This window comes from Saccostrea cucullata, unplaced genomic scaffold, assembly GCF_032062105.1.
Source record: "Saccostrea cucullata isolate Sc308-1 unplaced genomic scaffold, CSIRO_AGI_Scuc_v1 ctg1784, whole genome shotgun sequence".
NCBI classification, from domain to species: domain Eukaryota; kingdom Metazoa; phylum Mollusca; class Bivalvia; order Ostreida; family Ostreidae; genus Saccostrea; species Saccostrea cuccullata.
Window position 1 is genome coordinate 5,932 of NW_026937916.1, and position 24,427 is coordinate 30,358.

Below are 24,427 nucleotides of genomic sequence, written 5' to 3' on the forward strand. Positions count from 1 at the left end.
AATAATTCATATCAACGAATAATACTGTACAGGTTTATACATGATTATATAACGTTTCATTATCTCGATTAACTTCATGCAGCAAATTGTACTCCCCATCTGGATCGACATCCAGCACATGCGCATGGTCATATGTTTCATTATCATCGTGACAAGTCATTTTTGGCGCACCATATTCATTCTCTATTTCGACGGTATGGGCGTAGGTGTCATCGTTGATCACCTTTTGGGACTCATATTGGCTTCCTGTCGCGTGACTGTAAAGGTCATCCGTTTTTGACGTCATACTATTGTTAACCTGATGGAGGTGATCGTAATCTTCCTCGGGTTCTTTTCGAAAGTAATCATTTCCTACGGATAAGTCATACATTCCGTTCGCAGTATCTTCTTCATTCTGCTCAGAATAATTGTTTTCTTTTCCTTGATGTTTCTTCTGCTTAATTTCTTCTATTGCTTTTGAATTGTTCTCTGTCCCGTGTTTGCTTTGGATAAAAACCTTTTCGCTGTCGTTCAGATAAGTTGCGTTACCTGTAGTGATTGATGGAGTATCACGCTGATTTTGATGTTTGTTCGACTTCTTCCTAAACGCATCAAAATAGGTAGATATGAAAAAATATGATTTTTCATATTTTTCTTTCAATAATATTACAAATATATTCAAAATGTAATTCTTTATTAAAACTGATGATTTTGTCTTCTGTTACCGTTTTTATAGATGCATGGTTAGTTTTAAATGTACAGATATTTAAACAATAAAATGCTTTCTTTGTTTGTTGTTACTGGAATAAACGGAAGCAGCTGTTGCAGAAAAAATACATAACCCGCGAAAGCGGGTTATGTAAATTTTGTCTGCAATAGCTGCGACCGTTCATTCCAGTAATAACAAACAAAGAAAGACATTTTATTGCTTATATTTATATCTGTTTAAATTATCATTTTAAGTAGGATTAAAAATATTAATTATTGTGTTAATGATGCGAACGTCTTTGTAAGTTTCATTGATGGAACGGCCACTGATCAAGAAATCTGTACAGGTGATATGCCTAATGTAGTTCATGCAGTGATGAACGCAATGGGTTTTCTTAAGAAATAAAGAAGAAATATTCAGTGGATGTAAATATACATGTATATGTATACCATTTATAGCAAAACAGGAAAATAAGGATGCCAAGAAAAATAAGTAAAGCACAGGCGACAAGAACTCCAACAAGTGTATCTACAAATAAAATAAATTAATGAGCATGTATATGAGCAAATAATTTGCATTCAACATTTGTTGATACTTACACTTGTTGATGGACTGCCAAATCTTTTTTTTTTATAATTATCTAGGATAATAGCTCTGTTTCAGTATTGAATCACCCGCTTCCTCCGAATTATTTTTGCCGCCCCGCTTTTTCGAAAGCGATGGTACATCAAATATTATTCGTTTGTCAGTCTGTAGCTCTGTCAGTCTGTCACAAAAACTTTAACCTTGGTCATATGTATTGAATGAGAAAAGATAGGACTTTTAGATTACGTCTGTTTATTACCTTTGACAAGACATTTTTAATGCATCATGATTTTTTACCCCCTTGACATTGACCTTGGAATTTTAACTACTTTTTCGAAATTCAAACATTACTTGAAATTGACCAAAACTTTTGAATGAAAAGAGATACATACACTAAACATGTGTATTTCCTATGACAAGACCTTTCTAAATACACTTGGATTTTGACCCCGTAACTATGAAGTTTTATACACTTTTCAAAATCTTTAAACTTTTGGTTGAGGAGATTAAGGGTTTGACCTTTTACATGTACATATATATTACCTGTTAAAAGACCTTTCTAAATACATAATGAATTTTGACCATTAAACTTGACATTGACCTTTGACCTACGTATCAAAATTGTTTTTCCTTATAACTTTTCATAAAGAAGAGATAGGACTTTTTTTTATTTCAGATATGCATTACCTGTGAAAAGATATTTAAGAGCAAGCTATTATTTCTTACCCCTTTATCTCCATATTTGACTTAATTTAAAAAAAATCAACATTGGTAATAACCTTTGAATGACATGTGATAAAGCGTTCATATTTGTCACAATATACATAAATAGTACCATCTTACCTTTTTTGCGTCAGAAAGTGTAACTTATAGAAAGAGAGAATAAGTGAGTCAGACTGGAATTGGTCAATACAATCAAGATATTTTATCATAGTTTCGAAAAAAATCATAATAAGACATCTTTCAAATTTGATAAGGAAATTTCATAAAATTACTGTGAAATCTTAGCATAAGAAATGTGTCTGTTTTTGTGTATGGGCTTGATTCTTGTACTAAAAACTTGTTATAATTCTTGCATAAGAGATCTCATCGTCAGTCATCACCTCAAACACACTTGAAAATAGACACATTCCCTAAAAAAAGATTTTAACTTGCCACTGGTGGAATCTATGTGTACAGGATTAGGCTTAGACACCGAATTATGCTCGTTCATTACCACACAAAAAACCTTCGGTCTACTAATATCTGGAATAAATAGAAATCTATATTTAAGTAGGCTTATCATTAATATGTTGTACATTTTTTTTAAAACTTGTGATTATAATTCAATCTGTGTATTTTAATATTTATTACAAAATGGCCTTTCTCTAATTCTATAAGGATGATGTAAGAAAATATATTAAGGTTTCGTCAAAGGTCAACATGACTAAAATTTATTTTTACAATAGCTCCAAAACTGTGTGTGGTATAAAGTCAAAACGTTTACAGTTTATAAATATATCATTGATTAATAGATAGAAAGTATCGCTTGCGTGATAACAAATATTTCTAAAAAGATATTTAAAAAAAAAAACTGTATCAGAAAATGTGCATATTTAAAGAAAAATGCACCTGCTTGATTATGTCTTTTTTGTGAAAACCATCATTGCAGAAATGAAATAATATATGGTTATCATTGAAGGGCAAGTTGGACGTGAATGGTCTCTAAAAGGCTGTTTTTAAACGCATGGCATGTGTAAGACAAGGCCCCTATAAAATATGCCATTTGCGACAAAATAAACAGGGAAAACAACTTTCCAGAGGTTATCCAAGTCCAACTTACACTTCATTGATAAACATATTTTGTTTCTGCAATAAAGGTTTTCACCAAGAGCGCGGAATTAATTAGGTGTATTATTTGAAAATATATGCATTTTTAAGAATAACTTTAACAATATTTTTTCCAAGTATTTTTTTATCAAGTGATACTTTCTATCTATTAATCAATTATATATTTATAAACTGTAAAAATTTGAACTTTATACTGTACCCAACATAGTTTTGGGGCTATTGTAAAAATAAATTTTTGGACATGTTGACCTTTGACGAAACCTTAAGATTTATCTTTAACTATTAAGATCTTTCAGATACTTACTAGTTTTCCTTTCACAAACAAAGGGTCTAGTTGAATTTGGTTTAAAGGACACCCAAACAAATGCATAATTTACACTGAGATTCTTGTAAACCTTCACTTTGGTTGGATGTTTCTTCAACACTTAAATGAAGATAAAAATTAAAACATCTTTTAAATATATTCGATCAGTGCATACTATTAGTTCAAGATATATTACTGTAGTCAGCGGCGACTCACACAAATTGTTCCGACGAAAATAGTTCCATCATGATAAGTAGATACAACATAATTGTTCATGATAAGAATAATGCTGTGTATGTCATACGTAAAAGAAACCAAAATTAATGTTAATTTTTCCTCCAAAGATCACTTTTCCCCCTAAATGTAAATAAAAAATGTTAATATTCCTACGCTCGCTCCCTCCTCAGCTTTTTTAAAAATATATTCGATCAGTGCTTAATATCAGTTCAAGATATATTACTGTAGTCAGCGGCGACTCACACAAATCGTTCCGACGAAAATAGTTCCATTATGATAAGTAGATACAACATCATTGTTATGATAAGAATAATGCTGTGTATATCATACGTAAAAAAACCATCATTAATATAATTTTTTTCTTCAAAGATCACTTTTCCCCCAAAATGCAAATAAAAAATATTAATATTCCTACGCTTGCTCCTACCTCAGCTTTTTAGACGGTGGCGATATATAGCTACAGGCTATTGCTGCTGGTCTGGGCTATGAGTGTAAACACACGGGGACCCTAGCGGCGATTTTTGCAGAGTCAAAATAATTAAAGTAGACTTATTTCGATGTTTGAAAATAAAATGTACATAGTTAACAAATACTACGTATGAGAAATACCATCATCGCAAACCACGGCCAAAATGTACGATCTTCTCCCATTCTGGAGAGAGCTCCATACGCATATATACAGACTCCAACCGTGACTTGAGACGACGGAAAATAGAGACAGAAAAATATTTTGTATTCTGTTTTTCTCTTTATACGAGGGTTGTCATGTACAAAGCGTTTTTCTCGAAAAATAGTGGGCGCTGCAAGATTAAATTTTTAGCAAGTATTTATTTATTCTATTTAATTGTATCTTTGATAAAATATAGACAAAATTTTAATACTTTATTAACATGGTTTAATGTACTTACGTGCGATAAAAAAAACCGGTTTAAAAATAATACACGAGTATTGTTTCGAAATAAAAGTATTAGAAAGACTTTGGTAAACATTATCCTATTTTTTATTCACTATCTACTGTGTCGTCTTTTGGAAAATTTAAGGACATTTGCTTAATTATCGGCAGTTTATCAAGCATCCGAAATGGGAAATTGGTAAACCCAACACACACAAAAAAAAAAACCGGCGACGTTGGATGACGATACTACGCACTGGAAAGCAATTAAGTTTTTTCCTCTTTAGTGTACTAGAGAAATGGGATTTTCTAGGCGAAATCGTTTTAATCAAATCCATGGTTAGAACAAACAGCTACAGGAGCAGCGGAAGGCGCTGTCAATGTTGAAAGCTAATATATATAAAATTATTTAGTTGAAAGAGAGTAAAAATATTGTCCATAACTTTATACAATGTAGTACTAATAAATCTTCACAAGGTCCCTTTTGTGCGCAACATTGGTTTCTGGTTGTTATTTGAAGGATTAAGGGAAACTCAACTATGTGCATTGATGAAATTCCTCAATTTTAATGGGAATTATCCGACTTGTTTTTAGCAAAGAGGAAACTTGACGCTGCTTTAGACACTTTGATTTTGTAACATGTTTGATAACAGAGAATATCTGGGTCATTCTTCGATTGATATCTTTTCATCGATGAATTGATTATACTATATCAACAATATTAATTGTATTAATTTCATGTTAATTGTTCGTTAATTATCATATAGTTTCCTCTTAGAGAGAGAAAAAAAAAATCATTCTGTGTGTGTACTCGTAATATCAAATGATTTTCAATCCCTGGCCTGATTCTGCTCGTGTGTAGACTGTGTAGGAAGCGTAGTTATAAAATGTGTAGCAAACACCGAACCGGGTCGGAGATTTCTAAACTGAAACCGGGATTGTATTGAAGTTCAGCATATTATGTTATATAGAATTTGAATTATGTAAGTAAGTTCCGTGACGAATACATTAGTATATTTAATTTTAAAAAAAAACGGTTTCAGTTTAGAATTCCCTTTCATGCAGCTGTTGTGAAGAAAAAGGTACTTCAAAACAAAGCAGCATACCGGAATTCCTTCCATAAAATACATGTCAAGATTGGATTTACCGCCTCAATCAGTCAATGATATGAAGAATACAATCGGGTTCGGCGTTCAAGAAAATTATAGATTTGAAAACCAATCCGGAAATAATTTTCCCGGAATCCAAGACTGGGTTATGTTATAGACTCTACCCTTTGTGTTGCAGATGCAAATGTTAAATCAAAATTTACTGAGTAGTTCAGCAGGGATTGTATAATTTTTATTAATCAGAATTCGTATTCATATGATCTAAAAAAAAAGTTTTGTCTGCCATCGTAACTTCTCGGAAAAAAAACAAAACGTGTTTCTACGAGGTCGCTAGATGCGTTTGACACTTCCATCGCACGTATGTAGACCAAGGCTAACTGGTCTTGCGGACACAGGTATATGTGTACTGTTTGTTATGAGACTGGGTGACCGTAATGCTACGGACCGGACTCACGAAAGGAGTATATATGATAAGAGCCAATTTTGGCCCGCTAAAAATCAACATTTCAGAATGACATTCAGATATGTTTAATTGATATTTATTTTGTAGAAGAGATTATATTAGAAATATTTCCAATATATTTGTCACATTTATATGCACTCACTAGCTGTAAATGACATTATAAATAATGCTATTTTTGTTATCTAGCAAAGAAGCCAAAAATATGCCTTTTCCTTGATGTTTTTTCTTATGGGAAACATAGAGCGCAGTGTAGAACATACATAATTTTTCTGTCACTAATAAGTTTTGGATAGATACATTTTTGGTAAAAAATATAAAGCTTGTTCTAGGCTGCGCTCTATATTTTCTGGAAGAACAAAATATGCTAAAATGGCGGGAAAAACGTGGTTTTTATGATGTCATATTTATAAAAAAAAAAAAAAAAAAAACCGGCATTTTGATCAAAATGAAAATGACCATTAAAGGTCGCATATAAAGCTGTACAAATTAAAGCTATATATAAAGTAAAATTAAAATATTCATTTTAAGGGGGGACCTATGTCCGAAAAGTCTTTGTGTGAAATTTTCAAAACTTTGACATTTCCTTCCTGGCCACTTGCTATTAATTTTTAGGTATTAAAAACAATACCTCTATATGCTCATTTTTACACAGGATCACGTGCAAAAACAGTGTGAAATGCTAAAAATAGATTATTTTCAGACATTATTGTTCTACTCCAAATATGCGCTAAAAAGAACCAAAAATGTCAAATCACATTCGAAATCAACAGGTATTTAATTTATATGACTTAAATCTTTAAAATGAAGGCAATTTCATTGCAATTCATTGCGCATGAAAAATTATAAATGAGCACAATGTAAGTATCACCCCGTTTTTCTTGTCGTATTTTTTACAATTCCGACATGCATAACAGGTAATATTTTAAAAAAAGTCTTTGTGTGAAAATGTTGTAATTCATATTTTTTAAAAGAAATGACCCCTCTCTTTATTTTAACAAAGAAAAAATATACCTTTATGATAAAATAAACGAGAAATATGACGTTTTCTTTTATTTTCGTACTCTTTTGTCATTAATATTGACCTTTCTGCACTAAAAAAAAGGTAAGTAAGCACTGACAAACATCTGAATATAAAACTATTTTGCAAAAAACGAGTATTTTGTTTTGATTAGAAATAATTTAAACAAATAAACTCTTTTCTTCTTCATTCTAATCATCCCCCCCCCCCCAATTTCCCCGTCAACAACCAACACCTAATAGAACCTAGGAATGACTTTATACAATAAAATCTACATATACTATAAATCAATAAGTAAATACAGGTACAAGTACATTTCTGATTTTTTTGTTAGTTTTATCAAGGAAATACAATAAATGGTAAACATGAAATTAAACAAATTTCCCTGATTTTAGGCGCTTTCTTTGCTGAATTTTATCTTATATTTTTTGGCGCTTTTATGTCAGTATATCATGGAGATATTTCTTTACCACTGAAATTGCTATGAATTATCAACCAAAAGAGAATTCTAATATTAACAAACTCCATAAATCAAATAAAACTGTTATAAACATAAATGATAAAAAAAATTCTTGTTGTAAACTGTGTACGTTTTTGATTTTATAACAATGTTATGCCTATAATCACAGTTGCAAAAGTCTGCGGAAAAAAAAACAAACGTCGCTATTGTGACGTCACATAACGCTGCTTTGACGTAGAACGACATAGGTCCCCCCTTACGGGGCCAATTAATTGAGACACTTACCATATATTGCTCTTTACACCAGTTCCATAACTCGACACTAAGATAGTGCAGTTTATTTTATTTTTGTTATAAAAGTCATTAAACACTGTTAAACATATTTAAATCTAAAAGTCGAATATCTTTGGATATGGGGTAACCCATATCCATTCTTATTTAAACATGTTTGATAACAGAGAATATCTAGGTCATTCTTCGGTTGATATTTTTTCACTGATGTATTGATTATACTATATCAACAACTGTAATAAATATAAAATCATGTTAATTGTTCGTTAATTATCATATAGTTTCCTCTTAGAGAAAAAAAATCATTCTGTGTGTGCAGTATATTAAATGACGGAATTTTCAATCCCTGAGCAGATTCCTACACGTGTGTAGACAAACTTACACATAGGGCGAGTACCTATAAAATGTGTAACAAAACCCGAACTGGCCGGGGATTTCTAAACTGACAATCGTTTAATTTTTATTAATCAGAATTTGTATTCATGTGATCTAATTATGAAAAAAAGTTCTGTCTGCCATCGTAAATTCTCTGTTCGCGGGAGTCCGTTTGACAACTCCATCGCACGTGTGTATAGACCAAGGCCAACTGGTCTTGCGGACATAGGTATGTGTACTGTTTGTTAGCATGGTTAGGAGAGTGGGTGACCGTAACGTTATGGACTCACGAAATTTACACAAGTTCTATAACAAGAATAGATATGGGTTACCCCATATCCAAAGATATTCGACTGTTAGATTTAATATGTTTAACAGTGTTTATAATGACGTTAATAAAAAAAAACTGCACTGTCTAATTATGGAACTGTTGTAAATATCGTGATTCCATAGCATTACGGTCACCCAGTCTCCTAACAAACAGTACACATAGGCCTACATGTACCTGTAGCCTTGGTCTACACACGTGCAATGGAGCTGTCACACGCATCCAGCGAGCTCGGAGAAACACGTTTTGTTTTGCCGAGAAGTTACGGTGTCAGACAAAACTTTTCTTTTCTTAATTAGATCATATAAATACGAATTCTGATTAATAAAAATTATACAATCCCTGTTGAACTTTATATAGTTTGTTCTAACATTTGCATCTGCAACAACTTGTGTTTAAAATGGCCGGGTTGGGAAAATCAGGACCGGGTCGGAAAATTCTAAACTGAAAACATGGAAAACCTTTTTTGTTTTGAAAATAACTGAAATATACTAATATATTTGTCGCAGAAATTACTTACATTATTCAAGTTCTATATATAATGGTATGCTGAACTTCAACACGAACCCGAATCTCCAACCCATGCAGTTCTCGTTTTGCCACACATACCCTACAGTTTACAAAGGGCTTGGTGTAAAATGCGGAGGATGGAGTCTCCACAAAACTCCAAAATGGAGGGTCAGAGAGTGCAAGGGGTGGAGCCTCTTGTGTCAATTTTTATACATTTGCCCGTTTTATCTTTCAATCATTTTAGAAGCTGGATACAACTGGGTTCCTTGTAGAGCTCTCCATCAGTGATAAAAAGTGTCTGTCAGAATTAATTACTGAGTCTAGATACTGGTATGTCCCAAAAATTTTATTGCAGATAATTATGTCATGCATAACATATCGCAGATCACTTTGTCTGCAAATTACCAACAATTAAAAAGTATATTTCATAATTGCTGTAAAAACTACAAAAGCTTTTGTATGTGTAAACCACAAAAAGAAGATACAATTAAATTACAACTGAAAATGAAATTTAGCACAAAAAAAGGTAACATGACTTTCAATTATATCAACAACAAATGAGGGGACAATTTTTTGTCATCTTTCCCTAGAAGTTTAGGTAATCTAGCCCTTAGCAATTTTATCATTTGGCCCTTCAGATATTTGATACCTATACTAATAAAATCTGTCAAGACCTCATGGGTTACTGCGAGATAGCAGTGTGAATCAGACAGTTTCCAGTGCACTTGGCATCTGTGATATCGCAAAACAAAATTTAAATCACAAGCACGGGCTGCATGCCCCTCATTTGTTTCTCATATCTGTAGGTCATTTCGATTCTCATTTTGTTGTCTCTTAATCATGATGCTTGTTTCTCATTCTTTTTAGAGCAAAAAAATAAAATAAAATAAAAACAGTTAATGGCCAGAGTTCTCTAATAAAACAATCAGTTCATTTACTGAATCTATTATTTAATTATTTTTAATTTTTCTAAAATGGTATAATATTTCTGAGTGAATAATGACATCACGGCACATTTCCAATTTCGGACAGTGTCTTCAAAAACAATATCCGATTTCAGATGGTAATAGGTGTTTTGTAATGAGGCCGATATTCCTTGACACCTTTATATACATATCAGTCAATTTATATATATCTGTATATAATATCACCAAAAGATAATAATTTTGATGCCATTCTGTTTCAGTCAGTCTCTGTTATCGTTAAAAATTAAATGATAAGCAAAGCTGTTCCCCTCGATGAAATGTGGTGTTCATTATTTTTTTTTATTACCGTTTCCTGTTTCTTTGTTTCTCATTTTGTATTTTAAAGACTTTATAAACAAATGTCATCAGATACTGTCAAATGGTCATCACAAAATCAGATTGGGAGATATAACTGAGTTTCATTCACTCAACTTCAATGAAATTATTTTTTTTTAATTGTTTCGGTAATGTAACACTCTAACACTTTCTCACGGAGTATCAGAAAATGAGATGACAGATCTAATAAGCATGTGCTAAATTTACGACAAGCACTATGCTCCACCTCCTTCATCATCTAACACAAGAGGCTCCACCCCTTGCACTCTCTGACCCTCCATTTTGGAGTTTTGTGGAGACTCCATCCTCCGCATTTTACACCAAGCCGTTTACAAAGTGTACACACGAGCAGGCTAGGGATTGAAAATTCCGTCATTTAATAATACACACACACAGCTGCTAGAATGATTAATTTTTTCTTTAAGAACAAATTGTATGATAATTAACGGACTATAAACATGTACTTAATACAATTGTTGATATAGTATTATCAATTCATTGGTGAAAAGATATGAATCGAAGAATGACCTAATTATTCTCTGTTATCAAACACGTAAAAAAAAAAGGCTGAGGAGGGAGCGAGCGTAGGAATATTGATATTTTTTATTTGCATTTCGGGGGGAAAGTGACTTTCTAATGATATTTTGACGTTATTTTTGATTTCTTTAACGTATGACATACACAACTTTACTCTTATCATGAACAATAATGTTGTATCTACTTATCATGATGGAATTATTTTGGTCGGACCAATATGTGTGAGCTGCCGCTGAATACAGTTATATATCTTGCAAAGATAGTATGCATTGATCGAATATATAGACTAGACAGTGCAGTTTTATTTTTATAAACTCATTAAACACCGTTAAACATATTGAATCTAAAAGTCGAATATCTTTGGATATGGGGTAACCCATATCTATTCTTGTTATTCCTGGAAACGTTTTTTTCTATTTAGGTCATTAATCCTCTGTTCTCAGGTAACATTTTGCTTGAATGCTATTGATTTGCATTTACACACATATCATTATTACTTTCTTGACAACAGAATATAATATTATTGTACTTAATAAATTCCAAAAATATATATTTATTAACAATCAGCAATAAACCTCAAGTCTAATTTGCAAAAGAATATGTTGAAAAACTCAAGTTTTTTTTTAACTACAAAAAGAAAAATTTTACTTGGAGAAAGGTATTACTATTTGAAAGCGATATTTCTGTATGAATCCAACTTTTTCGATTTTTTTGATTTGTCGTTTGATTTTTCATTTGTTCAAGAAATAAAGTCCGCGTTTTCATGTATGTTGCAGGATAACCTCAGAGGTCAAAAATGTTGTTTGAAAGATACAAGCCAAGGCGTTAGCCGAGGGTTTTACATTTCAAACAACATTTCGAGACCGAGGAGGTTATTCTGCATCATTCAGGACATCAAGGATTTAATTTTTATTCAACTAGGATCTCTAAAATACGGCTTGTCGTACAATAACAAATCCGTTTTCTATTTTTTTTTGATTTATCACTAAGATCACGGGGTTAAAACATGGTGTAGGGATGTCCGTGGAATTGCCTCGCTTAGCTTTAAAAACCTACATTCTTCAGCTACTTTAAACAATTTACACAGTGTTTCGACTGTAAAAGACGACACATCTATGAGTCTAAATACCAGTAAGTATTTCATTTTAGAGTAAAATATTTATTTCAGCTGTACATGTTTGATACATGTTTCAGATCTGATAATATCTGATGACTTACGTGATTTATTGGAAATTAAATTTCTTTGATCTCGGCAATAATCATGGTAGAATAAAAGAAATAATAACACCTACAGGATTTATATTGCTCAATATAAAAATCACTTGAGCTGAAAAATATCGTAATAAAATGATTTCCCAATTTTCGTCATCGTTGAGTAACATTAGGATAATATTTCACCATTCTGACTCACTTACGAATCTCACTCTCAACAAAAGTGGCAATGAACTCACTATTTGTAGCCGTCCCTCTCATATGTGGCCTAACAATTCCTGTCCATCTCACCGATTCAGATGAGAGACAGGGAAGATATGGTAATTGTTGATGATTGATCGCATAACTGCTCAGCTTTTCTTTGCATCTCTCATTTTGATTCATCCAATTCAACTTTAAATCTACACGTAAATGAGATTGTTAATTAGAAGGTACACTCTTCATAAAAATAGATGATGTACTTGTTTCTTAATTTCTGAACTTAACTAAGATTGATATATGTACATGTAAATATTGTAATTTGTGAGCTTTATCGAAATATTTCCAAACGATATTTTTCCATGCATTAAACATTCTTCCTGTCTAAAGCATTTCTAACAAGATGTCTTTGTGAAACACTATGTGCCGGGCGGCAATATAATTCTAAAAAGCTATTTTTAGCATGTAGGTCACAGTCAAGGTCACAAGGTCATTGACGTTGGTGTCATTTGAACGAATTGAAATAGTGAAGTATGCATACCAAATATGAAGTCTCTACCTTTCATCGTTCAAAAGTTATGGCGAAGGTTAAAGTTTGCAGACAAACAAACAAACAAACAGAGAGACAGGCAGGACAAAAACAATATACGCCTAGGATCTATCGATCCGGGCGCTTAAAAATAGATAATTTATTGCTATATTGCTACTGAATACATGTATACTATAGCAAATTTCTTATTCGTAAAAAGATATTGTCAGAATATCGTGCATAATGATTTGAAAACTCGGTGATACAAGCTTTATAAAAGCTATAAAAAGATCATATGCTTGTGTATTTATTTAAAATCTGCAATCTTGTTGTTTCTCAAGAGAAAGATTTTTCCCATTAATATGGTACATTTACTTTTGCACTTGAGCAAATGTGTATGAGTATTATTGCTTAATAATTGTGCAACTTGTACCTATAATTTTATGAGAATATTTTTATATAACATTTGTCCTGAATATTTTTATATAAAAGTTGGCTTAAGCTTTGTCATTATATAAACCCTTTTATGGCGTTAGCAATAATCGTTTGAAAAATAAGCAAGGTTTTAAACTTGATTTTGGCAATGATTGCCAGGAATGTTTTGAGAAAAACACAATGCATCCTGATATTTCTAGGTGCACGTTTGATCAGGTTTGTGTTCAAATTCTTATTCTTGATGTTATGCTTCGGTGATAATGATGTGGCAAGTAAATTGACAATTTGTGTAAATAAGTTTTGGAAATCTATTTCATTTATTGCGATCCAAGCCTTTTCACTTTGAATTAAATGTGGCAGGTCTTTCGGACGTAACCTTAAATACCTATCCCCGTGTCACGACAGGCGTTGGCACGAAGAGGATCCCTTATTTCTCAAATGCCCTGAATGCCATGCAAAGTTCTAAATTTAAAGTCCATCACCAGTAAAATCTAAGTCCTTCTGTGGAATTAGTTAAGGCTTTCGAGCTATGATTTTAAGATTATCTTAAAACTAGCTTGTCGGTACGATATAAAGCGGTGAACTATAAGTAAAAGATATTGCAGAGTCCAACAGATCCGTTTCATATTTGGATATTTTACAAGATAAAGATATTAATAGTTTTCTAACAAGAAAATAAGCTTATGATAAACATAATTACCAGAACTATTCAATCGTCAACTTCCTTTACTCAGAAAAATACCTTTTATAATATTTTGCAGAAATGTACTTTTGTCACCTGCAAAAGGGATGCATATATCTCAGTTGATTCGATAAGCAAGATCATGCTCTATGTCTAATTTTTTTCAAAAAATAGGTAGATTATTGACAAACATGTTGATGAATAAAAAAAATTCAGAAACCTCGTTAAAGTCTTCATTTCGTATGTTCTATCTTCGATCGATGACCTTATTAGCAAATACAATCACTTATTAAGTCAAATGCTAATTGAAGTTTTTAATAATAATTGTTAGGCCATTGTTTAGACAATGAATTGTTGACAGATTTAAATTTTCCCATTATTTCCCAATCATGACAAGAAAATATGACGAGTGGGACCTGTAGGTAGGCGATGCTCACTCCTCCATGGCACGCGATCCCACCTCTGATGTTTTAGAGGTTCGCGTTTTTTTTTTACGTGTGTGCTCTTATTCTGATTTGTATTGTTTGGATTGACTTTTCAGCGTGAATGCTGTTCGTAACCTCTTATATTTCATACATTACGTGAAGATATGTTTCGAAGAAAAAGATCGTCACGAAAGACAACTGCAGAATAGAAATTTTTTTAAGTTCCTTTTACCTAGTGAATACTAAAATAAATAACTTATTTATTAAAGTCTCGTAGAAGATTTATCCCCCTTGACAAACAATTGAATTTGTAAATACATGTATATTAATGATGATCTTACTCTGTTTCGAAAGTATATTGTATAAAATACTATGAATACCTGGTTGATTAATTTTTATCCGGATATCATCAATGGCAATATCTCCGAGAGTACCTTCTTTTCTATTTGCCGATATATATAACTAATAATAAAAATAAATGAGTATAAAGTTTAAATAAATTAAAGCTTACTAATGAAAAAGGTGTAAATAACGTACAATATTAAATAAGGAAAGGTCGAGCTAAAGTTCGTTTCTAATTCATTGTTTGAAATTAAAAGGTTTCGAAAAATGTCCAACTCTAATAACATACAATGTACAACTAACTTAATCTTCTGTTGTTCTATTAAATACAATGCAGACAATTCAACCTCTTAATTTGTTACATACACAAGACAAATATGTTTACGAAATATATAACTGTACATTGTACGTATTGATTTTTCTTAAGAACAAAATTGTTCTCTTTAAATAAATGCATCTGTATTTTTTTATTCTACTAATTAGAAAGAACTTTTATTACACTCTATAAAAATACAACATTGAAGGAATATACCTTCCATCTTCCTTCTATTTTTCTTGTATCATTCAGTAGTCTCCAATCTTTTCCTTGATTCTCCTTTTCTCTAAAAATTCGTTCATTCCTTCCGTTCTTTAGGTAAACTTTTAGTGTGTTAATGTCTGTACCATACATATTGTACTCCATACTGAAAGTTATATTGATGTCTGAAAATATGAATGAAAATAAAAGTTTCTTATTGTTCGCTGTTATTTCATATAAAGTACAGAAATAAGACACTATGAATCAAAAGACGTACTCAAAAAGTTAGCTGATCAATATATATCTTTTCTTTTTAGTATACAAATACAGTTGCTTTGCTTTTAAATGTCAAGGTAAATAAAATTGTGGGGCATACATTTCCTGTCTTGTACATCCTCCGACTGTCTGTCTATCTATCTATTTGTCTGTGTGCAAAAACTTAAACCTTGTCTATAGTTTTTAAAGTTCCAAAATATTGAATTTACAAAAATGTGTAGATTTGCAGAATTTCCTGCTAAATATCCTTTCATCACAATAAATAGTCCCTCATAAATTTTGTTTCTTTTAAATATGATTTTTTTTATCGCTGTTTTAATTGAAAATCGAACAATTGTTGAATTTATTTAAATTAATAGGTTAAGACTGAACTTTTCTAAAAAGCTGATTAAGATATTGATTCAATTATTAAATAATGAACAATTTACAGGTGCTTGAGAAATCTGAATCAAGTCAAAGTCTGTGTACTTGAGAACAAGATGAAAATGTGAAAAACTTATAATAAGGACAGCTAGGCAACATATATCTGTTTATCAAAACAGTTAATCCGAGTTCATCTACATAAGAAGGGCTAAAATGTAGGCTCCGTTGTGGGATGAAACGTATGTCTGGCAAACAGAAAATTTAATGTACGATTGATTGACTGATTTCACTTTGCTTAACGCCGAATCGGCAAACATCTCAGCCATGTTTCGGTAGGTATATTATTTTTAAATGATCAGTCTTTGGAATTTTGTGGTTTCAAAAATCCATGGTGGTCCCATGGAAAAAAAATGAAATTAAAAAATTGATAAAATTTTTCTTATTTATTTAAAGCCGTTGATTAAAGATATCTTTAATCCCTCTACATTGAAATAATAAATAAATATCGTTTCCGTCTATTGAGGTCTGCATATTACCAGGGTTTTGCCAAAATTATTGCAGCCCGGAGGACCGGGCTGCTCTATACATATAAGTTAAAGTGTTGGTATATGGGGATTAAGGTGGGAGAAGTTATTCAGAATTAAAGGTTTTCTAAACATCAAAAAGATTGTAATTCAGAATGTTCTTTCCTTTTATAAATTACGAAATATACAATATATTTACTTTCAAAAAATGAATCTGTAAAAAATATATATGTTTTTCATATTTAATATATAGAGTTGCTTATCATTTACTATCGAAAAAACGACAGGTCCCTCTTTTTAGAACATCGAATTTTACTTATCGCATAAAAACGTACTTTACACATTTCGTGTTTTATATTCTTAAAGTTAAATACATTTTTGAAAATAGGTGATGCGTGTTTCTGGTTTCAATTTATATTTTATGCAGCCAACATTTACTTGAGGAATTGACAAAGTTTAAAAGGGGAATCATTTTTGTTCAATCTTTATCTGGTTCTTAGACTCGACTATCGTCTCCATAATTTAGATGCATGCCTTTTTCACACATATCGAAGCAGTTTGATGATCAAGACTCATTTTTATTGTTCGCGTTATTTATTTCCCGGGCGACAATTGATGGTTACATCAATGTTTTCTTGTAAATAATTACATTCATGTTTATTTCATTCGCTGTTAGTTTCCAGTTTTCCTTTATAGTCAAATGAAAATATTACCAATAATTTAACGGTATTATTTTTTTAATGCAAAAATTAAGAAAAATATACCTTTTAAGTCAAATTTGGAAATAAGTACGCCTTTGTGATTACTTTGACTTGTTTTGCTTGTATCAATGTGGCTGAAATAATTTCCTTCTATACTGCTGCTTGGTCCCGTTTCTCTGCCAGGAGTTATTTGACCATTCTGTCCAAAAGAAATTTTAATGTTACTTTGATTGGAATAAGTGTAGTTAAAATGTATCAGTAATAAATATCAATTACATTTATTTTATTGATTCTGTTTGCTAATCTGGAGTAAAGATGTTCACGGTAAAACAATTATCATTTTTTCAAAAAGTATAACTATTATGATTTATACATTTACATATTACCTTATTATAAGTATAATTAAAATTCAGACGTGAGTGATAATTTTAAACAATCATTTTTTGAACATTATCCTTGGGAAAGTTGCAAGTTCATTAACTGCTAGTATAAAACTCTTAATACCCTTGTAATCTTCCAATTGAAATTGTCACGGTTGCTTTGATCAAAACAAGTATCTTTGTTTCCTTCAAAACCACATTTTAAATTCCCCAACATGTATAGAACTGTTGAAAATGTGTTTCCTAAAACAATAATATAGGTTTAAAATATGTAAAAATGGGTCCTTATTTGTCTTATAATATACATGACGATGTCACAGTATAATTCGACGCTGTGGAATTGTAAATTATTAAGGTATTCATATCATATTTATTTAATGATAAATTAACTAAATTTAATTTAATGTAAAATACAAACAAACACCCTGTTCAGGACCCTAGTTTTTCCTATGACTCATTGAGAATATGAATCCTTCGATTGTTATTCTAGATTTAGAATATTGGTGACAATATTTATTTTTGAAAACCGTCCATTATCTGCGTTAAATGGCATGTACATGATAATAATTCCCTATAGTTAATTACTTTTATTTGTATTCTTTATATATTGAAAAGTTAGACCCCCATCCCTAAGGCAGCATGGCTTACATAAATAAAAATAAGTCAAACACATGGAAATTCAAACTATTCATCCTTTACAAAATGGGATGAAGCTCTGTAAATTGTAATTCAATTTGCCAAGACGAATATTGCGTTTGTATTGGTTTTGTTTATTTTTATAGCACCGATTATAATAGAAGAAATACCGACCAATGCAACTCGGATTTTCTGCAAGAAATATTTCTATATGCATCGGTATTCTTCAGGTTTATCAACTTATGGAGATAAATATTATTTTACTGTATTTTAATCTCTTTTTCTTTCTTTCTTTTTTTTTTTTTTTTGTTTATTTTTCTTTTTTTTCTGGTTGTTTGTTGACGTGTTCAATAAATTATTTATATAATGTTAGGATAAATTCATAGAATATTTATTTTCAACAATTTTTTTCTTTAAAATAGTGAGAATATCATAGTGAATAATAGATGTCTGAATTTTTTATTTGGTCATAAAAGGGGAATTTCAAAGTTTAAATACGCAAAATCATTAATAAATCTTTGTGCTTTTCCTAATTTCTAATGGTTTGCTAGCAAATTAAAATACTTCTCCTGAGGATAATGACTAAACGCTCGCACCGCATTTTCCTTTTGTAAGTGTAATGTCATCCAAAGCAATGTTTGTTTCTTTGGTACCTCGAATATAATCAAAGAAAATCTGAAAAGAATGAGTACCAAAATTTTTTTCAAAGTTAATAAGTCGACATCAAAAACAAAATTTAGAAAATGGGGAAAAAATTGAAAACAATTAAAAAGGGTTAATTCTAGAATTAACAGACATAATCTCAGTACAAATCAGCATTATCTAGATTTTTAAAATATATTTTGAAAAATGGAAAATTTTTAAAAATTAAAATCTTTTTTTAAAAAAATTACATAATGTCAAACATGGTAAATAAATCTACTATATCTTTTCGCTGAACTCGGATATCATTCTCGAAATACTTCCATTCACTATATTGACCGGCGGAAATTGTTTGATTATACAAAACATCATCACAGTTCTTGATGTAAAATTCTAAAAATCCACCACTACTTATATTCTGAAGGTAAATCCAGAACCGTAGACACCAATCGCTGGCTTTAAAGTCTGTAAGCAGAATGTAGATGTAGGTCTTAAAACAGAGCTGAAGAAAATTGATGACAGAGAAAATTATATACTTTACGGGTTTTTTTTTTCGGATTGGGGTTATTGCTGTAAACCAATTTTTATTCGCGTGCGAAAAATTTTGGCGGGTTTAGCGAGAGCCTCGTAATTGCGAATATTTCTTGCCGCGAAGAACCGGACTTTAATGTTTATGTGCCTCATAACAACAGATCCAAAATAGGCTTAATCGCGAAAAAAATTAATCGTCGCGAACTACATTCATCCCGGTAAATCGCGAAATAAAGTCGCCAATAAAAGTTGATTTACAGTATTCTGTCACATTTACTCTGTACGTATGCTTTTATTTGCATAAGACTTAGTTATCCTGTAGGGGACCTTTTTTATCTATCCTTTATTCCTCAGTTGTTAGAGGCTATTTAACGGACACAGTTGAGTAAATCAGTCTCTTTCCTTGCCGTGTTACGTTAGAACATGCACGGTTCATTTATGCTTAATAAAAAAAATTGTGAATTCCATATATATAGTCAGATAAATTTGAGTTCAGTCTTATAAAAGTTAGCTTAAAATACAATACCTTTGATACAGACACTCAGTTTCTGAGGTAAGTACAAGTTTTATTTATTCATTAATTCAGTTTTTGTTAATTTTAAGGTCCTGGATAACTTTGTTCAAATGGCATGCTTTTGATTGTGTTAAATATTCTGTAAATGTTGCAATTTTCACACTGTAAAAAGATACAACCTTTTATTCAAATTAAATTACAGGTAAATTACAGTATTTTACTCTTAAAAACGTAAGAAAGGATTATATTTGCTTACAGAATCACTGATCATGAGTTGACCAAAGAAATGATTACTTTAAATGATTCTGGTTATTCTTGTTTCATCAACTTGTTTTCCATTTGTCATTTTGTAAATTTTGAATTTACCGGGTGGCAGTAATTACAACATGACAACGTTGTCATGTTGTAAATTTTGTATTTACTGCCACCCGGGAAATTCAAAATTTACAACATGACACTTTCCTCACGATAAGTAAAAATAGAAAGCAAAATATCTAGTTTTTTTTCTTTAATAATATTTTGAAATTCCATCAAATGGTATTATACTTGCATATTATATCTTGAGATTTTGTTTGTAGGTTAAGACAGAGGTTATTGTTATTATGACTGTGTACGTGTAAGATTGAAAACTTTTCCGATGAGAAATAGGAATTAGGAAATATGCTTCCTAAAAGACTAGTTATTTCATACTTTCTTATGAAGCTCCATTGGCGGGTGTGACCGATTGATAGGGAATACCTTCTTTACCTTATATATACTTCCTTATAGATTAAAAAAAAATCTAATGAATCATATCCACGAGATAAAGGGGGTAAATATCAAATGAGATTGATCACATTTATTTATGTTCGGATGTACTGGACTAAGAAACAACTACTCCAACACATACCGGGAAAGTCTATATTTGACCTCAGAGATGCTCGACTTCTCTTCTGATAATCACCACTGCTGTCATTAACAAATGCAAAATATGATCCTTGATAAGCTTCCTGTTGTCCAATTGTTGTTTTGTCCTGAAAAAAAAAAACAGATTATGATTTGTGCTATATTTCATTAGAATACTTGGTGGATTTTTCTTCTAAATATTTGTGCTGTTGTCTGTAAAAGCAATTTTCTGAAAAGTAAAAGCATATTAGTGATAAAATGTTTATTCGTAAAAATCAAGTATTTAGAATACATATTTAACAACCTACTAAAATGTAAATTTTAGAACAAGAGGTTTACAATAGAGTATCACCATACATACGCTAATTGTCCAATCGAAGTTATCGTTTTTCACTTGAGAGAGAAAACAGGGATCTCCACTTTCAAATGTGCAAGAGAAAAAAGTACCTGGAAGAATATAAAAGAAATAAATTTGAGTAGGAAACTTTTAATTTTATTTAGTGAAATTTATTGATTTTTAGTATATATTTTACTTACTACAAGCTGCTTCTTTGACTTCTTCAGAGCTACAGTCCACGTCTTTGTAGAAATATTCGTTAGTTACAGGCAAACACTGATACGAGAGACAGGAGGTATTCAAGTCTGGGTTAATTTGATGTTGTCTCTTATTAAAGAAATCTTCTCCAACTGTAATGCCAAAATTATGATATTTCATTTCAAAAAAATATTCTTAAGAATAAAAACAATTGACTTTTCATTCAAATAGTGTATGTGCAAAGAATATAAAATATTCAAAATAACCAATGTACATTTTATCCAGGAAAAGGACTTTACCGACAGAGTACACATTCATAGAATCTTTTCCTCCACAGTCAAATTTATCCTCGCATGTAATATTGCATGCTTTGGCATCCTCGCTTTCCATAAAACTGAAATTGTCGTCTAAACAAGCACACCACGTATTCTATAATCCAGAGAGACGTTAAACTATGCTTTTAACTTTTAATAAGCAACATTCTGCAAATTAAGATAAAAATTTTTGTTAAACGTTTTATGACAGCACTGTATTTATACTTACCATGATAGCAAATGCAGATGAATTGGAGCACATATCTTGACAATCCAGTATAGAGGGTTTCATTAAACTTGAAAAGTTAAGTCTTTTTGTATTTCTGAAGCAACCTTTGAACAATTGTAAAATAAGAAAAGGTTTCAGTGAAAAATAAAGAAATAGCAAAATTTTGAAAAATATATTTAGATAGTCCCTTATATTTTAATAGATTAATTGCCCATCATTGCTCTATAACTGAATTTTGACAGATTTGATAAGCGTTGTGATTTTATGCAATAATGGTTCAAATCAAATAATAATTTAAATATTTAAAGTCAAATGTATTGTTCCAAATTAAGCAGTACGATGCTATATGTCTCACCCATTATGGATAAATATGGTGCATATAGAAAGGAACTTGTCCATAATTCTGTACTGCTTTGGTTACATGTCTCTATAGACGTAATACCTTCCTTACTGAGAGCTGACAATACCGAATTATTCTGTTCACAAAAGTCAAGTGCATCACTCCATGTCATTTCCTTTTCAACATAGATATACTCCTTTTCTAAAGACGCTAAATAACGACAAAATATGTAATTTTCTTCAATAGATATTTACAAACGAAAAAAAAGAAACAAATTGTGCTTTTCAAATAGTTTAATCAAAGACCATAACAATTTCATGAGAAAATATTTCATTTTTAAACTTCTTCATCAGTAAGATCCAAAATAGTGGGGTTTTTGTTGCACTTTGGACAATACAGTTTACATGTAATACATTGAAGAGTCAATACTTTAGAATCTTTCCAGTGAAATTAGAGTACCGGAACCTTGTTTCCATCTTTTGGGCGGTTGCTGAATAACAAGGTCTCATTTTAAGGCTTTCATGAAAAGAACCATCATTTTCTATAAGTGAGATGGAAAGGAGTGGGCGTGAATTTCCCAGCTTCAAATCAGAATAAAGTATCACTAGCTTCATACCATGACAAATATGGGGAAGATACAACCATCGAACCAGCATACATGTAGAATTAAGTTAAGCTTATACAGGAAGTAAATGATAAAGTAAATGTTTTCAGGAAGTATACAAATATACTGATAAAATAATTCTGTGTTGTTATCTTCTTTTATCTAATTATCTTAACATTTATCTTATAAATTCAAACATTGAAAGTTAATGTTTTATCCATAAAATAGCTAAAATCAATGTGATGTTGGTTAAAGTTATGAAGCCCTACACTCATCCAAACTTATCATAAGGCTTCCCGGATCTTAATCATGTTGAAAAAAACTATTCAAAAATCCCTTTTCGTTTTCGGAATTGTTACGTAGAAGGAAATATGAAGTCAAGTAATCATATGGGAAATATATAAGAGAGAATGAAGATTTCGTCTGCTCTTCAGATAGTATACTGTCATTGCTAGTAGTTCTGAATTGACTAAATAGAATGAAACACAAATGAACACTTACCGGTTGTAGTTTGAAATGGAGGTATAAAAATCAAAATAAATATCCATATGCCCGACTCCATGGTCTACATCTACATATAAACGCTGTGTTATGGTCTATCAAAGAGGTTAACAAATGCAGCACAATGATGTTCTATTATTCATCACTGGTTAATGGTTATACAATTCAAACAGTTGACTTTTGTGTAGATAAAATAAATCTTGATCTTCCAGGAAGTAAAAAATGAGATTTATACAGTACATTTTCCGGTTTGGTATTATTTGAAGGAAATAACTGCTGTAATAAAAAAAAAGCATAGGCAAATAGGACATTACGATCAGACAATTCACCTTTGCCTTGCTTTTGTGTAAAAAGAAAATTGTCCGTCTTTTTTTAAATGAAAAAAGACCCCCCATCCCACCCCAACAGTATTCCATAACTGACCTCAAGGCGTTTTACTGAACGTTAACACCAATTCAAATGCATCAATATAACTAACGTAGCCTTGTACATGTAGTTTATGATTATATAAAAGCAATTTGCTCGACATGAATTTCTTCTCTTACATGTACTAACGACTATCTTAACAACAAGGTCCATAAAATCCAACAGCATAGGAGCATTTGAATGGAATGCTAAATAAAAAGCACATTCAAATATTTGTACTTATCTTCAACTTATTGCAGCCTGGAGGACCGGGCTGCACTATACATATAAGTTTAAGTGTTTGTATATGGAGATTGAGGTGGGAGAAGTTATTCAAAATTAAAGGTTTTCTAAACATTAAAAAGAATGTCAATCAGAATGTTCTTTCTCGTTATAAATTACGAGATACATTATATATTTACTTCCATAAAGGGAATTTGTAAAAATATAAATGTTTTTGATATTTAATGTATAAAGTTGCTTCTCATTTACTATCGAAAAAATGACAGGTCCCTTTTTTTAGAACATCGAATTTTACTAATCGCATAAAAACGTACTGTACACAGTGCTTCATATTCTTAAAGTGAAATACATTTTTGAAAATAGATGATGCATGAGTCTAGTTTCAATTTATATTTTATGCAGCCAACATTTACTTGAGGAATTGATTAAATTTAACAAGGGTATGATATCGTTTTTCTTCGATTTTCATCCGACTGCAAGTTTTCAAAATATTCTCGACTATCGTCTTCATCATTTAGACGCATGCCTTTTTCACA

General features: G+C 31.1%; 1 protein-coding gene across 2 annotated transcripts; it reads right to left on the reverse strand.

Moving 5' to 3' along the window:
* Positions 1-23,489, reverse strand: LOC134249063 (uncharacterized). Of its 2 annotated transcripts, none has more exons than XM_062731422.1 (18): positions 23,244-23,489; positions 22,154-22,339; positions 21,799-21,902; positions 21,555-21,684; positions 21,258-21,407; positions 21,082-21,167; positions 20,725-20,848; positions 19,071-19,255; positions 18,745-18,823; positions 17,637-17,755; positions 17,196-17,331; positions 15,284-15,453; positions 14,790-14,871; positions 12,380-12,541; positions 3,408-3,527; positions 2,429-2,518; positions 1,138-1,216; positions 1-581 (listed from the first exon to the last, which is right to left on the reverse strand). In XM_062731422.1, the coding sequence occupies exons 1-18, from the start codon at positions 23,302-23,304 to the stop codon at positions 35-37; spliced, it is 2,610 nt and encodes an 869-aa protein (XP_062587406.1). In that variant the 5' UTR covers positions 23,305-23,489; the 3' UTR covers positions 1-34. The 2 variants fall into 2 exon arrangements, with proteins under 2 accessions (XP_062587406.1, XP_062587405.1); XM_062731421.1 differs by having other exon boundaries at positions 22,154-22,348; positions 23,244-23,488.
* Positions 23,490-24,427: the final 938 nt, after the last annotated feature.